The 18,072-nt window shown below is 41.6% G+C and overlaps 1 protein-coding gene across 3 annotated transcripts in view; it reads right to left on the bottom strand.

Annotated features, from left to right (window-relative positions):
- Window positions 1-14,164, bottom strand: part of sfmbt2 (Scm like with four mbt domains 2) — a 56,999-nt gene extending 42,835 nt beyond the window's left edge. For 2 of the 3 annotated variants that reach the window (XM_047575120.1, XM_047575121.1), the window contains exons 1-3: window positions 13,618-14,156; window positions 7,449-7,642; window positions 3,799-3,893 (exon numbers count right to left, since the gene is read on the bottom strand). In XM_047575120.1, coding sequence (XP_047431076.1) covers window positions 3,799-3,893; window positions 7,449-7,642; window positions 13,618-13,781 — 453 coding nt within the window. In that variant the 5' untranslated portion in view covers window positions 13,782-14,156. Of the gene's footprint in view, window positions 1-3,798; window positions 3,894-7,448; window positions 7,643-13,617 lie in introns of all 3 variants that reach the window. The other variant, XR_007111243.1, reaches the window with a different exon arrangement.
- Window positions 14,165-18,072: the final 3,908 nt, after the last annotated feature.

The following is an 18,072-nucleotide window of genomic DNA, read 5'->3' as shown; positions in this document are numbered from 1 at the left end:
AAAGTCACAAACGCTTTCCTTTTAAGTCTATTTAAAATAAATAAATGTCACTCCGCGCTGTTTAACTGCATCGTTTTTTACGAAACTGTCGCTGTTAAATCAGCATTTTTTTATTTTTTATTCAGCCAAAAACATCCAACTTTGTGATATTAATCAATATATTTTTACAGCAAGTGGAGTTTACGAGGTCCGGTCGAGTGCAAGGAGAAGAAAGACGAGCAAAAAATAAAAAAATAATAAAATAAAGGGTCAAAATTCAGTGCAGCCACGAGCCGCTCTGTTCTCAGTCTCTGAACATCGGGTCTTACATTTCCAATTATGTAACGTCTTCCACTAAAACACTAAAACCTCCCCGAAACACCCGAGTGGACGCGCGTCCAGTTTTAAAAACGCAGGCTTTTCAACTTGCGTTTCTCAAACAAAACAGACGAACACAAATGATGTTAAATTATGCAGAAACGCAGAAGAGACTCTTTGCATGAGACTCGGTGTCTTTATATCGTCTGTACGTTCTGTAGCAGGAGAAACACACAAAAAAAAAAAAAAGAAGTCACATCTGGTTATTATGAGTACACCCAGGCACATTCAGCTTTGCCTCCAGAAGCAAATTCATCATCAGTCTGGCAGCGGTTCTGCTGAGCTTAGCATTAGCCGCAGCAACATTTAGAGGAAAGCTAATTAGCTGATTCAGTGTTATTTGTGGAATCATTAAGTTAGCGCGCTGTACAGTAAATGGGAACACTTCAGCTTCACAAAATTAAAAAAAAAAACGGAGGATTTATGGGTCGAGGCGACGTCCAAGATGGACACCAGGCTGCAGAGGTTAAGCACATGGATCTGACATGTTGAACAGGCCACACACTCGCACAACATCGTCTGTCTGAACTCGGATTTGAGTGAATCAGACCAGAGCACAGCTGGCCTGCAGAGACACTTGCCAACAGAAAGCGCCTCCTTTCCTTATTTCCACTGTTAGAGGAGGGAGTGGAGGGGGATAAAAGCATCGAATTCACCTCATCCTGTAGATTTAATTACAAAAAAACAAACAGGTTCTACCTTGTGCCACATTATCTTAACATCTACACGGGAGATAGAGGCCGAAGCCTCCAGCAGAACCGACATGCAGGCTCATCCAGTAATTTGTCACTTTGGACACAGAATTTAGTTTTGTTCTGCCAAAAAAACAAAACAAAACAAAAAATTTAACTCCTCGTAAGCTGCGTTTAATGGACGGTTCAGCCACTAATAATAAAAAGTGGGATATATAACGTCAATATATATACGGGGACGTCCTGATGATCGGCACCAGGAGATTAACAGATGGGATCAGGATTCAGCCAAGTTTGATCTTTGTGGTGATTTGTTTTATCTCCGCCATAAATCAAAAAGCGAGAGCAGAGAAAAGCAGCGCAGGTTCTCTCCAAACTATATTCACTCTGACAGAAATATTTATTGGACCGAATCCAGTCGACTCCAGTCGAGCACAAGGAAAGACTTTAGGAATCTACACGGGAAGAAGTTTGGTTTATTTAAGATCAGATCTGGACTCGATTCTCAGAATTATCCGATCTCACGCTCAGAGCAGCCAGATCTGATCGTTTCTAAGGAGGAAGAACTGGAGGATTCATGTTAAAATGGTGACTAACACACTGAAGCCTCAGTCCAGAGCATAAGCAGACGTTTATGAATTCTTTTAAGTTTTCATCTTTAAAATCCTTTTACATCGTTGCCTTGTTTGGTTTCATTCTTTCACCTGACTTTACATCGACTCTGTTAACACATTAGACCTAAAACCACATTAAAACCATAAAATCTGAGAAGTTTGATTTTTCTCTTTGAAAAGAAACATTTTTATAACTTTGTGAATTTCAAAAGCTTATGGACAAATTTAGCAAATAATCTTATTTATAACTATTTTCTTTGAAGTGCAGGAAATGCATCGTGCATTTTTGTGCAACCATTTACAAATTTACAGTTTTTCCACCAATAGGAAAGAAGGTGTCATGTATTTTTTTGTTTGTAGCATTTGAAGCTAGCTAGCGTTTTGCTTCCAGACGTGCACCAACATGACGGCAATATTCAGGAAGAAATAAGCCGTGAATTATTTCTAATAAGTCTAGTTTTACTTTGCCGATCAACACAATTTAAAAACGTATATACAGTTTGAAGTTAGCACCTTCTACAAAGGTTGAAACAGAGATTCAGCGTCGTCTTAAATTGTTCGTGTGATTTGAGTTAAAGTGAGAAAAACGCTTTTTAAATGAGTGACTTCATATAATCTGGTTAAGTGATATTCTACATTTCATTTCTTTGTGAATCCCTTATAAAGTCCAACAATAGATTAAATCCGAGCTTTTGTGAGAGCATCTCAGCCAAAACATTATGACCACCGACAGGAGACGTAAATAACATTTAAACCATCTATTCATCAACTCAGCGTTCTGCTGGGAAACTTTTGGAGCTGACATTCATTCATGTGGACGTTACTTAGACCATAGAAGAGAGTAACCTTACGTCACTGATAAGGCCACGCCCCCTTACAGGTGAAAACAAAGCAGAAGTTGCTGTGTTGTGTGTTGTTTTCTTCAAACCATTTAAAAGATGAAGCTCTGAGATTGTCTGTGCTCCGCTCAAGAGAGAGGGACAAAAAAAACAAAACAGAGAAATTCATGGCTTCAGGCCATAAAAAAATAAATAAATAAAACGAGTGGACAAAGATGGAAAGTCATGGGACCCTGGTCGTCGATATGTTTACGTGTTCTGCAAACACTTTAAATTATGATGCTAAAATTAGCTAATGTCTGTCATCAGAGTTGTTAGTTACAATATATATATATATAAAAAATAAATTCATGTTAAAAAGCCAAAGTAACAAATGTTGATGCTGAACTGAAGCGACAGCAGCAGTAATAACAGAGCCCAGAGTTAACAAAAGGGTTTGGCTGAAGCTTCGTGCTTGTATTTATGTCAGGATTCATTAATTTAACATTATGGGATGATTATGAATCGATGCCCATTTTTCCGGCCCGACAAAAGCGAGCGACACAAAAATAAACACCGGCTACGAGGGGGTTTGTGTTTACTGCTCGTGGTTTGTTTTCACCTAAATAGGGGGCGTGGCCTAATCTGCTACCGTCACCTATAGCAACGACACTCCTTGTTCACAGCAGCCTGATACACACACAAACACACAAACACACACATAAAAACAACTAAAACAACATTATTACTATATCTTTTGGAGGCCGACACAATATTAAGACGTTATGTCTGATCGGTTTATCTCCATCCTGAGCCACAGATCTTCATTTGTGTCACATTAATTAGCTAAACCGCTGCACTAGCTCACATTTACATTCATTACCACGAACACACACACAGTCAACAAACTTTCCTCCACTTTTAGGAACAATATTGAGATTTTTAAACCCTTTTTGAAGCATTTGAGTGCCTTAAAATTCTCATAAATACCACTTATCTCTGAGAGAGAGGAGCAACTCCAACTCCACTTCCCACCCACTTTACAAGACGGGAGCAGTAAAGACACACTGTTATATATTTACCTCCATAAAATCCCAAACAAAGAGAGATCCCTGTATTGTTTTATTTAATTATTACCCGTATTTGTCTTTTCAGAAAACCGGCAGAGGTTGTTTAACAACTTGCGTCACGAGGAAACGAAATCAATGAGAGCGCTCTTGGCTCTAACCACCACGTCGTTAAAGGATCCGTGCATGTGCTACTTATCTACGAGTCTGTGTTTAAAGGATCAACGTGTGAGATGAACATCGCACTCACATGTTTGAAGGTGGTGTGGGGGGCGGCGTCGGCCCCCGTCTCCTCCATGTACTCCTCCCAGTTAAACTCTGCCTCTTCCTCCATAGACTCAGCATCTGGGGGAAAAAAAACCCAAAAACAACAACAAAAAACATAAATTAAACGAGTAGGAATTAAACAGAAGAGTTGTAATGTCTCAGATCTCGATATAATTCACAGGAAATTAAGTGGAACGTGCGCTCAAAGAGGCGCGAGTCGTCTTTTGCATAACATCACTAATGTTTCTGAACAAGGTGAGAATTGTTCAATTCGTCTGTGGGAGGCTGCTACATCTGAGGTTTAACGTGTCAGCTCTGATTCTCTGTGTGTGAGTGTGTGTGTGTGTGAGTGTGTGAGTGTGTGTGTGTGTGTGTTTGTGTGTTTGTGTGAAGGCAGTGTGAGTCTCTGGAGGCTCCTCGGCGTGAAGAAGAAGAACAAGAGTGAAATTACAGAGACAGTAACGTGCGCTCATTTTTCTCAGCTCAGATTTTCCTCCTTTGTTTGGCGTTAAAAGTAAAAAAAGAAAAAGAAAAGAAAGAAAATAGTGATTGATTGCGTCTCCATGGTAACGCACTAAGAGCCGCAGCAAACGATTAATCCATCAATTAACCTCAGAGTAGCCAATTAATCCGTCGGCTAAGTGACAACATCCGCGTTTAAACTTCTGTGGAAACATTTTCTCATAATAAAATATAACATTAACTTGACAAAAATAGAGTTTATAGTTGTTTTTAATATTAGGGACTGTTGTGTTATTAGACACAGGTTCAACAGGGGGTCATAAAGTCTATGGTTGATTAGACATTTTTTATATATATTTATATTCTTTTTTTAATTTTCCCCCACAAATTTACATTTCTTTAAATGCACATTAACATGAATCCAACATATGTTAGTAAAGGGATAAACACATATATCTATCTACATATTATTATGATTATCATCATATTCAGAAATCTGCTCTGGATTAATGTGTAGTTTCTGTAAATTTTTAGTAGCAGCCAATTAATCCATCGGTCAAACACTACATGACGACATCCGCCTCTGAACTTCTTTTGAAACATTTTCTCATAATAAAATATTTTAACTTGACAAAAATACAGTTTATAATATAATTTATATGTAGTTAAAAGCACCAAAACCCGTCCGCTCTGTTTCACACGTTTTTAACTAGAATCGCGTGTGTCGATTAACTTTCAGAAGAAATAAAACTTGTCGATGCAGGATGTTGTCAGGTTGAGTCAGGTCACTTATCCAGCAGCAGCTGATGCTGCATTCAAGACAACTCGGAGAGCTCCGATTTTGTCAAACTCACAAATTACTGCTTCCAAAATACAAAACAGCTGCTGCACGTAGTTTAATGTTCAGCAAACGGTGACAAACGTGTTTTTTCTACTCCGAGTTAAGCTGTGAGGTGAAGTCTGATATTTACGAGCTTTAGTGAAGGCATCATCTAAACTGGAGTCACTTGTTGGAAAGATGGAGAGTAAATTTAAAAATAGTTAAAGAATTTAAAGAATGATCTACAGTTGTTTTTGTATAAATTTAATTAAATGGTTAAATTGCTAATTGAATAATTCCTCAACTGAATTAATTAGATTTATTTATGATTTATTTACTTTCCTTGTGAACTCATTCAGAAATCTCCTCTGAATGAATGTGTAGTTATTGTAAACTGGAACAAAGCCTTTTAAGTTAAGTTTAACGAGCTGTAACTCCGATCCCAGAGCAGATTCTTGAGAAGACACATTCTGTTGCGTCACTAGAGACACGTCAGTCGATACCGGCTGCACACGCCCGTTGCGTTCTATAGAAAGGCGAATTAATGCGGTGGCTGCGTGTCCTGAACCGGAGAGCGGCTGGGATGTCGGCCAGTGACGTATCCTGACATGCTGATGTGCAGTGACATGCATCCAAACGACAATGGTGTGCGGGTGCGCACAAAAAAAAAAAAAAAAAAAAGCTGGCATGCATCTGCCCGTATCCTCCCCCATCAACTTACACACACATATTTACTGTGTTCAAACATCATTAAAGGGAGGACGAGTTGTGTAGGACTGTGAGTGTAGACAAACATTATGCTCTAAGTGGGTGTGAGCAAACCGATCAGGCATAACATTATGACCTAGTATTGTGGAGGTTTCCCTCGTGCCTCCAAAACAGTTAGACGCGCTTCTGTTGCTTTGTTTGTTCTTATCATTTCTCTTCAGTTTTGCTTTCAAACTGCAATTTCTGAGCGACGCCACGTGTTTGAACGAGACGCTCGTCGATTGGACGACGTAGAACGGGAAATCCCTCCCTCCCTCTAAAACCCGGAACAACAAACAAACAGAGGATCTAATGAGCGGCGCTGGATACAAACCATTATATTTATATTGTATTTATTGTGCACATCGACCCAAGAACTAATGAGAGGTTTATTTTTTAAATGTGCAGCATAGAACAACAACAGCAGAACGTGACAGAATCCGACACGTGTGTGTGTGTTTGTCGCCTTTCAAAACAAAAGTTACATGTTTGCTTCACAAAATGCAAGCGCAGGCTTTTCTAGAGCGGAGTTTAGCCGTTAGCACGCGGCGTCGTAGCTTCGCTACAGCGGCTGTGAGTTGTTAACACCACACACCAACACTTCCTGAATTTGGTCCCGTGTTCGCTCTGGTGAGCGTTCACGGCGCCAACGGACCGGAGATCGGTTCATCTTTCACAGCGGCTCAAAAAACGAAGAGGATCAAACGATCTCTGGTCCGTTTAAAGCGGATCAAACGACTCCAGTGTGAACGCGACTTAAGGAACATTCACACCAATGAACGTCAGGTCCAAAATTAACAAAAGATGGTGAATCGCTGACTTTACATGGAGACTTTTGTTTCTTGAAGGTTTCAGATCGACCTTTTACATGAGAGGTGATCTATTCTGATCTACTTTTAATCTGAACAACGGTTTTACAGACGTGTGACATGATGATGAAAACATCATGTGACTGATCAGCGTCTAATCAGAGCAGTAGCTGCTATTGTTTTTATAGTTTCATTATTAAAGCAGCAGCTTGATTCAGAATGTTTGTGGGGTCATATCTACTTTTGCGTTGGCCTTTTGTGTTATCTTTGTAGTAACCGCTTCAGTCTATTTTTAACGGACCTTTTTAAACAGTTCAATATTTCTGTTTTTTCTTACATCTAAGCGCGGCGTAATGACTCGTTCTTTCAGAGTTGTTATTAAAAACAAGCTCTCCAGTGGAGAGAACGTCAGCGCAGAACGGAGCCGGACTTGATTCTGATTCACCGTTTTCATGACTGTCAATCAGTTTGGGAAAAGGAATATTCTACCTCTGTGACATCGAGCTTCTTTATTCCGATTCAGTGTGTTTATACGGAGCATTCTGATTTGGTTTGGGCTTCTAAAATAACTGACTCCATGTAAACCCAGCTGATATTGTTGGTCTTAATCTTTCAGCACATTGCACTGAAGTGACTCATTGTATCATATATATATAGAAATAATGAGGAAAGAACTGTTTGTTGCAGCACTTCTGCAAACCTCGAAAGAAAACTCTAGAACATAACTAACAGAAGTTCCATTATTCCTCTTAGTAGCAACACATTCACGAAACCGCTCAGAGTCAGAGATCTCACCTGTGTTCACCTCCTCTTCTTTCCCATTGGTTGGATAGTGTAGTTTCCCTGTAGTGAGGGCCAGCGGCTGCTCCTGAGGACGAGACTGCATCCTGCACCTTCCACTTCCTGTTGACCTTTGACCCCTCACTTCTTCTTCTTCTTCTTCTCCTTCTCCTTCTCCCTCACTGCATCTCTCGTTTTCTTCGACAGCCCTGCAGCAGAAATTTGATCTGTCAGATAAAGTTTTTTTTTTTTTTTTTTTTTTTTTTTAACTTCCCTTGCAATAACACAAAAGAAGAAATGTTTACAGCAGCGCGGCCCATGTGAGCTGCTGAGTTTTGCCCATGAAAACACCCACTGTTTGGCAAGAATTTCCCTGGAAAAATCATCTGGCAGACAGGAAATGATGCACTCTGCATTTCCAGTTTCTTCAGAATAAACAAAAGAAGAAGTGGGTGGTTAGTGCAGAGAGCAACAGCCTCTGTGTGTTAACGGGCAAAAAAAAAAAAAAGTAAAGACGTCTTAACTTGATAAACATTCGAGGAATCGGGGACAAAGTCAGCTGATACGTGTGGAATTCCAGCAGCGGAGCAGCTCTGGCAAAGCGAGCTGAGCTCCTTCATTAAAGCCAACCTGTTAAGTCTCATAGCAGAGGAGCGTCTTCTGCCTCCTCAGCTTGTGATATTCCATATGCACATTGGCTGCAGCCCGCGTGTATTTGCATACCACAGCAAAAAAAAAAAAAAAAAAATCCATCAGACCAACCAATCAGAGCGAAACAAAGTCGTAAAACTGGAAACGACACGAGCGGGGAAGCATGTTCGCAAGTTTGGCGCGACTTGTCGACGTGCATCCAGGAAACCGTGTAACGATACAGCGGCTGTAGAAGAGCAGTGCAGCTTAATGTGGAAGATAAAAGAGGAAACATGACTAATATAACTAAGCATCTGTGACACACACACACAGAGGGGCCTGAGCTGTGTAATGTTGTTATGATGGTCACGATAAGACGAAACACCCAGTTTTACAGTGATATCATCAGCTAAGTTAAAAAGAGTTCCACCACGAACTAAAGTTAGCGACGAAACTGAACAGACAAGCAGGTAAAGTCCAGCTGATTAACGAGAGCGAAGTAACTTCCCCCCCGGATCAGAGTTTAACTCCCTGATTTATCCCGACCAGAGCAGAAATCCGGTTTCATAATCTGCGTTTTTAACAGATCCAATCTCGCAGATTAATATCAAATATCCTGACGTTTGAACGAGCAGCGTTTTTACTAGGAGGAAACTGACACCGCATGCAGCCGACCCTGACGCACACTCTTATCATCACAGTAAACAAGCATATATCATGGTTCATGAAAAGGTAATAAATCCTTTAAAGACGCACCAGAGAGGTCGGAAATCACTCACCCGGTCATTGTGCACAGTCATTTTTGGAGTGTTTATTGGTTGTTCCGCAGGTCATTTAACCAATAAACGCTTTCATTATTAGAGCGGCAGTCGTTAAAGTCGCAGCTCAGGCCGAACAACGGCGCAGAAACTTGTAAATTTTTTGAGTTTAAAGTGGCATAAAAGCAACTGGAGATGGAGCAAAAACAGATTTTGGGCATAAAAACAATTAACTGATTAGTGCCACGTCGTTAAAGTCTGGAGAGCATGTGCAAACAGTTTGCACATCGTAAAGAAGAGCGGGATGGTTTCTGCTACAGGCCAAAAAGCTTCAGCTCATAAGAACTTTAATAAAAACCAGCGTGAGTTCGGTGCATTTTCAGATGTATTTACTACATGATCAGAAGGTGCACCGCGTATATTCATGTTACCAGATTCATTCTGAATAAATGTGAGGAAAAGAAAAGACGGGATTAGTTTTAGTAAAAAAAAAAAAAACATGCATTATTCAGTTTGACTCTTGAGAGTCTGCATACAAATACTCCTCATAGAGACATGATGTGGTTAAAGCCAGAGGAGGTGACTATGAAGGAAGAAAAACACCTGATGATTACAGTAAAAATGTCTCCTGATAAGTTGCAAAGTAAACCCATGCACTAATTTGATCTTGTCTCCAAACTTTCTGACCTGTAGCGTAACTATCAAAACGAATCCGTCAACACAACAATGGCAGCAAACAGACCATGTTTGTCACGTCTCCGGTGGCGAGTCGTCCTCTCGTCAGGCAGCTCATGACTCACTCGCCGACTCCCACCCACTTTTATCAACCTGGCAATTAACGCGCCGCCGCTGCCACCAGCACCGCCACCACCGCCACACAGCGCTCCTCAACCAAAAAGTCCAAAACAACCCTGATATCCAAAAGAAGCGAGAGAAAATTCTCCTCTGAGACGCATCCTGATACATCCACAAAGGAAAAAAAAAAAAAAAAGCGTTGGAGCCGAGTGTATTTGTTGAACTGTGAGGCTGGAGTACAAAGGCTGTGACAGCCTCTACAACCACCCGACTGTGTGTGTGTCTGTCTCTGTGTGTGTGTGTGTGTGTGTGTGTGTGTGTGTGTGTGTGTGTGTGTGTGTGTGTGCCATCCCCCACCAACACACACCCTCCTGACGTCCCACAGTGGCTCCAGTGCACATCCATTGCGTAAACAACAAGCTGAGCTAATTTGGCTCACATGATCGCCGCCCCTCTCCCCCCTCTCCCCCGTCTCCCCCCTCCTCACCCACCCACCACCCGTACTTGCTGCCTAAGTGCCCTGCAATCTTCAGCGGCATTGATACACGGGGCGACCGTCAGCGTGCAGCCCTCCACAGCAACTCATTAAAACTAATCAAAGAGCACTCTGCAAGCAAAGAGGAGGAGGAGGAGGAGGAGGAGGAGGGGGAGGAGGAGGAGGAGTTCACGGCAGCTCTTGAACCTGAGGTTTCCCTTCAAACTCCATCTGAAAGGCTGTTTTGTCCCCTAACACACACACACACAAACAGAATCTGCCTTTTCCAGGTTAAAGTTTAAACAATTAGCCGATGAAAATCCCTTAAAATAAATCAAAAGCCGCTCACGTATCCACAAAAACATCCACTGCCGCTCTTCAAGCGGGACGAATTTATCGTAAACTGAATATTCTGCACCGAAAAAACGCGACGTCAAGATAATTTTCTCGCGTTTCACACCCTAAACCGTTCACAAAACATCAAAAATGAAGATGAACTGCAGACTAGTGGAAGTTTCCTGAACTGAAATCTCTGAGCTCGGCCTCTTTGAACTTTAATTTGAGGGCTTCTGCGACCACATCAGAAGAAGAAAAAAAAAATCACACGACCCGTAGCTCTATCATTGTCCACCTGCACATTCCTAGAAGCTGGAAGCCGAGCGCAGCGTTACACACACAAAAAAAAAAAAAAAGTGGAAAGTCGTTTCATTTCAAACTCACTGAGCTGGAATTCAGAGGAAAAAAAACAGGAAATGTGTCACTCTCCAAATACTTAAAGGCTGTGTTGTTCCTTTTCCTTAAAATTCACCCTGACATATTTATTATCTGTGGAATTTAAAAGGTCACATATTTTAGTGTTTTTTATCAAATGAACGCGGCTCCTTCAGGACTCCAAGAATGCAAACAAGAAAAGTCCTCATGACGGACTTTAAAATGTGTTTGAAAGTGTCGGGTTTGGAAGGGGAGACTGGAAACATGTCGTGATTAATCATATCGAGAGAACCAGGAGAACCTTATCTATACTGTCAGTTCCTTGTAAGAGCATGTTGAGCTTTTTTTTTTTTTTTCTTCATATGCTCCCTCACTGGTCAGACAAGTTTTATAGCCCTGAGGGACAGAAAAGCAGCCACGAGCTTCCGTTCATGTAAACTACTTGAATTCATCCCTTTTTTCTTTTTTTTTTTGTAGCGTCCTGTAGGAAACAGCCCAGATTGGGCACATTGAGGGGAGGGGGATTAAACGGGTTAATCTCTGGACATTTACGCCCCTGTTGTCTTTTTTTTTTTTTTTTTTTTAATTGATTAGCCCCTGATGGATGGAGGAGCGCTGGGCATCCACGTGTTGTCCTCCTGCCTTTCCCTAAACCCATCCAAAGATTTAATGGGGGATTTAGGAGATTAACTACCACTGCATGGGCTTGGGTTTTATTGCATTACTCCCTATTAGGTTCTCCTCTTTTAACCCATCCAAGAGTTGTGTCCTCTTGGCAACACATAACAATCCGTCCTCTTTCTTTTTTTTTTTCCTCCTTTTCCTGCAGTTTGAATGCAGCCGTGTGCACAGAGCAGCTTGCACCATCACTGGAGAGAAGAGTGAAACACCTCCAGCTCAGGCTTCAGCTTTCTTATTTCAACATCAGTGGCTGGAAATAACTTCCTACAACAAGCCCTTGCGTAACGTGTCCTTTTCAACCTGCGGCTTTGAGAGTGTGGTGGTTCCTAAAAGCAGGACGAGCGCGATATTTGCCTAAGTCCTCATCTTTATTCAAATACAGGCTGAGAGTTAGTTTGCCTGAGAAAGATAGAGAGAGAAGATCAATATTTCTAGTCGAGCGAAGCCTCTTTCTGTTTCTCTATCTTTGCTGCTCCTTGATTGAGGATTAACATACAATGCCTTATCAAAGGAAAAAACTGACAGGATGATCAAAAATGGCCGCAGGGTGGTTCTTGCATTAATAAAAAGCAAGAAAGACAGAAAGAAAGAAAAAGGAACAGTCCAAAACCATCAATAATGTGCAGTGGGATTTGCACTGATCTCAGCAGTGGATAAAATAGATCAAATAGTGTTTTACACTTAGGCTCGTTTTGATTTTTCCTTCAAAAGTGCTGCCTTTTTTCCTCCCTCCAGCTCAGAAGACCATCCACTCACAGCTCCGTGGCAAAAAGAAAGAAATAAACAAATGAAGATCTGCTCGGAGTAAATCATCCTTTATCGCGGGCTCCGAACCGCGTAGTGTTTCTGGTTTCTGTCCATTGTGGTGTCGAGTTTAATCTGGAGGAGGAATCCTTTGGAATAACGCAAAGCTTCAAACCTCGGATTAGCAGATATACCCCCCCCCCCCCAAAAAAAGGAGAAATAATTAAATAAATGCGCTCGTTTTAAACCCAATAATCTGTTGAAAGGTTGCACATTTGCGCACAGAGAAACAAAATATTCTCGTCTGTGCAACCATCAACGTCTAGGATTGCAGATGGCTGAGGGGGGGGGGAATGTGGACTGGAGTCCCCCGCGTGTCGGTTTTTATCTGGAAAAACATTTTTAACGCGATGTAATGCGATGTGGAAGCAGACACATCGAATGAGCAGCAGCGTTTCTTTGATAAAAGTGAAAGAGGAAACGTTAAGTGCACATGAGGAAGATGAGGCTGTGAGGGGTGTAGCCGACCAGGCAGGCTGCCTGCCACTCCGCTCATGTACTTTGCACACTCAAAACTGCAGCGGAAAAAAACTCCCACGGAGTTGCCAAATGCCCACTTCGAATTTAATTGACTAAACCTCGTGTATGTCCATCAAAAGAAACCGAACCGGGCGCGTTAGGTGCCGTCGTTTTATTTTTTCCTCGTTCAAAGATTTTAAGGCGCAGTTTTCCCCTCAACGAAACACCATAACCCGCCATGTTGAAAGTGGTTTGACATTTTAGGCAGTGTCCGGTATTTACCGATGGTTTTTACGCACCAAAGGGTGACGGAATAAAAAAAAAATCCCACATGACTCATGTACGAGCGAACGAAGGCTGTAAGTCATCTCTAACGTGAATCTGGGAAAACAACTTCGCGTCAAACAAAAAAGAAATTGCGTCGTGGTCTTTGAACGCAGCGTAAAAACACGTTGAAATAACTGCGTGTGTGTGTTTTACGCGCAGATGCTTCAAACGAGCCCCCCGCGCGTTAATTACACGTTATAATGTGAAGAGAGACGAATAATAACGAAATATTACCGAGGGTGCCACGAGACGGTGTCCTCTCCGCCGGTGAAAGCTGTTAATTACAGCGCGCGAGAGACACTTTGAAACAACTTGGGGCTCGCGAGCGAGCGAGCGAACCCTCGCGACTATTCCCTCGTTTCTACAGAAACCGAAGAAGCACTTCGGGCTTTTCAAAGCGGAGGAGGAGGAAAAAATAAACTCTCCCTGTCTTTTATTTCGTCGACACAACGAAAATAAGAAAACGCAGCAGCAGCAGCAGGAGCAGGAGCAGCAGCCGCGGAGGAAACCTCCGGGGAGCCGCGGCCGCCGTCACCTGTCTTACCTGTCCAAGTTTTTTTTTCCTCTCCTCTCTCCTCTTGTCGCTTCTCCTTCTCCAGACCCCCTCTGCTTTCTGTTTTTTTCCTCCCCTCCTCTCTTCTCCTGGAGCAAAGCAACGCGAGCGACGTCTTTCAGCTGCTGCCCCCGTTCCAATATGGCATCTCCCATCTGCGCATGTCCAAAAACATCTACAGATATTTTCAAGCCAACTCCTTCATTGACCTTTCAGTGCGGCAGCAAAAAAGATTTTCTCCGGCCTCGTTATAAATAGGAAACTCGGGTTTAGTCTTCAAACCCGAACGCAGAAGCGAGTCCGTTGTCTCCTCAAACGCCGCCTACGCGAACGCAGCTCTTCGCTGGAATCAGAGCAAAAACGTGCAAAATTAACAGCAGCCTGAATTTCTATGTGGATAAAATTGAATTATTTTTGTTAATTTTTGTGTGTTTACGGGCAGTTTATTTATCCCCCGTGCCAAGACCTTGTATTTTCTTTATCTGTAAGTTGCAGTTTTATGACTACCAGGAAGCCAAAGCATGACCTCTAAAAGTACAATAAAAATACTTTTAAGGAAGTAGAACAAAGAAGCACCATTATATCAGCACGAATAAGCTTGGAACTGTGGAAGAAGGAATTGTGTTTTCTTGGCAACATTTGCGCTTTTTCTACCGCTTACTCGCTCCCATTTCTTTCTTTTTTTTCCCTTCTCTCCCCCCTCTCTCTCTCGCTTTGGTGATCACTTTTCAGCAAACAGCTCTTGAGAAACAGCCTTGAGAGATTTTGTTATTTCAATAATATTTCAGGGACAAAATCTTTATCAAAGTCAACAGTATCCTCTAGCGGCGGGAGCGCAGCGCGTCGCCTGGCAGGCGGTCATGCGCACGGCTCAAAGGTTGGCACACATCTCCATAAAGATCCTCTGCACGGTCAGATATTAACACATAGCGTGAGCTGCGCGCTGGTGTGTCTGTTAGTGTTAGAGGGAGATACGGGGAGCGGTGAAAGTTTTATGGAGCCGAGCTGAGGTTTTTCAGGGTCGAGGCTGGTGTTTGCAGAGAGAAAGCGAAAGCTGCACAACACCAAGTTTGTTGGGTACACATTTATTTTTCTTTTTTCTTTAAAAAAAAAAAAAAAAAAGCAGAATGTTCCTTTTTGACGCATTGACGTTCACTCTTGAACTTTGAGAGCAGTGCGAGCAGCAGGACGATTGCTCAACGATCTCATGGACCTTTGAATGTGGATTCTGTTGTTTTGGAAATCCCCCAGAAAATAAATAAATAAATAAATAAATTCAAAGATCCTCTGATTTATCTACAATGTTTTAAAAGTAACGTACATAACTCAGCATTACATCGAGACAGGGGGTGACGCATATACATATTTTTGGGCCGGATTTGGCTTCCTCTAATGTACTGAGATTAATCAAAATCTGAAGAAAAAAAAAACTTATATAGAGTTGGAAGCCGTCAGGCCATGATCTCAAAGTATTTCTGATTAAATATATGAAAGAGGGAACTGAAAAGAGATCAAACGAACGAGAAATTTCTTTTTTTAGGGTTTTTTTTATCTGTGAAATCGTGTCTACTTTAAGCTGTGCAGCATAAATCCATCTGAAGTGAAGCATGTTTTTATACAATCATTACTTTTAACTGAGAAAATAACAGGACTGGACATTAAAAAAAAGCTACGGAAAAAAACAGAAGTGACAGAAAGTATGTTTTATTTTGAAACTTGCAACGGGAAGTCAAGTGTTTTATTTGCGCCTCGAGATTCGTAAAGACACAGATGAGTGAGGATGAAAATAATGATGATTAAGAAGGAGAAGAAGGAGGAGGAGAAGAAGAAGAAGTGGCGCTGGTGCTGGTGTGATGCCACTCGTGGAACAGATGGCTGGAGCGTGCGCCGCGCTCAATTAATCTGCCAGAGAAGAAGCTTTTCCAAGCGCGCGGGAGAAAGGATTATGCCTCCCTTTACACACGCACACACACACACACACACACACGCACACACGCGCACACACGCACGCAGCCTCCCTCTGCAGACGATAAATGCGTAAAACGCGTAAAAACCGACCAACCGACTCATGTAAAACACATCCAGAACCAGCCCGGATTGATTTTATGTAATGATGCTTTCAACTAATTACATTTATTCAGAATTCGGGGGAATCGCAGGGTGCCCGTTAATTGGCAAACTATCAGCAGTAATTGATTTATTATCAAGAGTCTCTTGGGAAACGTGGTTAGCGATGCAAAGGGATGTTTAAGGCGCAGGGATGAATTAATATTCTCACGTTCTCACGCTGTCACGGCTGCACTTACGGCCACTTCCCAGTTCATTATGTAAACTAGTGAAAACGTTCTAATCTATCAGCCCCGCACCAAATCCTCGCTTAATGGAGCTTCGTGTTCAGCATTTGGTTAAAACAACCGAGAACAGAGCTGCTGATTCAACTGCTTTCATTTTGGATCCTGTGGTTTTTTGTGGTGCTACTGGTTCGCACGTGTTCCTGTTACAGTTTGAATAACAAAAACACAATTTAAATCAATCCGGTTTAGCAGCAACACAAACTACGTCCTGCAAACTGAGCGTGGAGCTGAAGGATCGCCTTTCACAAACCGAACATAAGAAAAACCGTGGAGTTAAGATTTAGTGACGTTTATATGAGAGTGCGTTCATCCTCACCAGTGTGTCTAATGTTTTTTTGGCAAGTGACTCCTCACATCATTGTGGAAACCATAATAACAGCGTTCAGATTTCACACTTTCGCAGCCTTCTTTATTATCAGTAATTGCTTATTATGATAATACCACTCAGCTTTTTTATCCTCTATAGGTTTGGATAATAGCTTCCCCGAGCAGGTCTTTGTGGTGTTGGCTCCGCGCCCACCTGAGGCTGCAGGTAAGCCTGTAAATACACAGATAAGGCTTTAATTATAGGAGCCGCGCTCTTATGTTTTACTGTTTCCTCCTGCGGCTGTGAGCCGTCAGAGTTTTACCTCAGACCGAGATCTACCTGTCACCTGCACGTTTCCTTTGTCACACACACGCACACACACGGGTACCACACACAGAAAGAAAGAAAGAAAAAAAAAAGAGCTGAATTCTGCTGCGAAAACCGCGCATGCGTCAAAGCGGCGGAACAATAACAGGAAGTGGAGCAGGTTTAACTTCAAAATGAAAGGGTGGGGAAGGTTAAAGAGGAACAAAGATGATTCTGTAAAACGTGTCTGTCTGGGATGAATTGAAGAAGACCGGTTTAACGGTTCGTGATGTTGTTGTAAAAAATGTATAAATTCAGATTATTTCCATTTTATGAATCCTGAAAGCCTCCCAGATAGAATTACATGCAACCCCACGCTGTGCTGACCCTTCAGGACGTAATTTGTAACATAATACGAGCTGAGCAATGAAAATCATGGAAGCACAGACCTATTAACTTTAAAACGTAAGATAATTGTCATTAATTATCACCTTTTATTCCATCAGAATCCATTTTTTATCCTTATTTTTGTCACCCTGTTATTTATGCTCTATTACTGAAATTATCTACTTATTTTTCAGAAAACGTGCACATCAAGGAGCCTCAGACCCTCAGACAGAGGTCGACTGTCTGTGAAAACAAAAGGTGACGGGGAAGCGTCGACTCTGAGGTTCATGCTGAACTGAACAATATCAGGTCTGTGTTCTCCTTCAAATAAATATCTACTTTTATCAGAGATACATTCATGGTTTTAATGGTATTTTTGTATGTTTTATTGTTGTGTTATTTTAAGTGTTTCTCATTATGTGACGAAAACAGGGTCAAAGGTCAAAGACGTCTTTTATTGTCTGTTAAACCACATGTAGCAGCAGGTGCAGCTCACGCTGAGGACGTTCCTCTGGGGACCATTGAGACACATGAAGACACAGGACTGAGTGTAAAGTTTATGTGTGGAGACAATAGTAACTGTGCAAAGGTAAATAGTACATGCACATACAAAAAGATATCGTACGACAACAGAGAGCAGCGGCAATTTACATGAGAAGTACAAACATTTCAGCTAAAGTGTCTCAGTGTGAGGTTAGATAAAGACCAACAGAGTAGGAGTTCAAGATTCATGATTATTTTTTATTAGTTTTATTCAAACCTCAGTGTCCTTCCACGTCTCGTTAACCACTTTTAGTGTAAATGTTGGTGTGAGAGTGGACGTGTGCGCATGTGTGAGTGTGTTTATGTGTGACTGGATGTGTATATATGGGGTATGTTTTCAGTTGTGTGATGCACTTGTAGAAAAAGTGCTATATAAATTAAGTTTGATTGATTGATATTCTCATTTTTTTTACAATTGTTATTGTTGGTTTAACTGTTAGGGGTCAAGTGATGATGTTAATTTCATGTTAAAATGTTAATTTAATTTAAAGTTACGGTGATTGTCAACGTTTCACTGATTAATTGCATGAAAAGAACATTGTCTTAATT

The sequence above is a fragment of the Mugil cephalus genome, chromosome 22 (genome assembly GCF_022458985.1).
Source record: "Mugil cephalus isolate CIBA_MC_2020 chromosome 22, CIBA_Mcephalus_1.1, whole genome shotgun sequence".
NCBI classification, from domain to species: Eukaryota; Metazoa; Chordata; class Actinopteri; order Mugiliformes; family Mugilidae; genus Mugil; species Mugil cephalus.
This window is presented reverse-complemented; position numbering and strand designations above follow the sequence as displayed.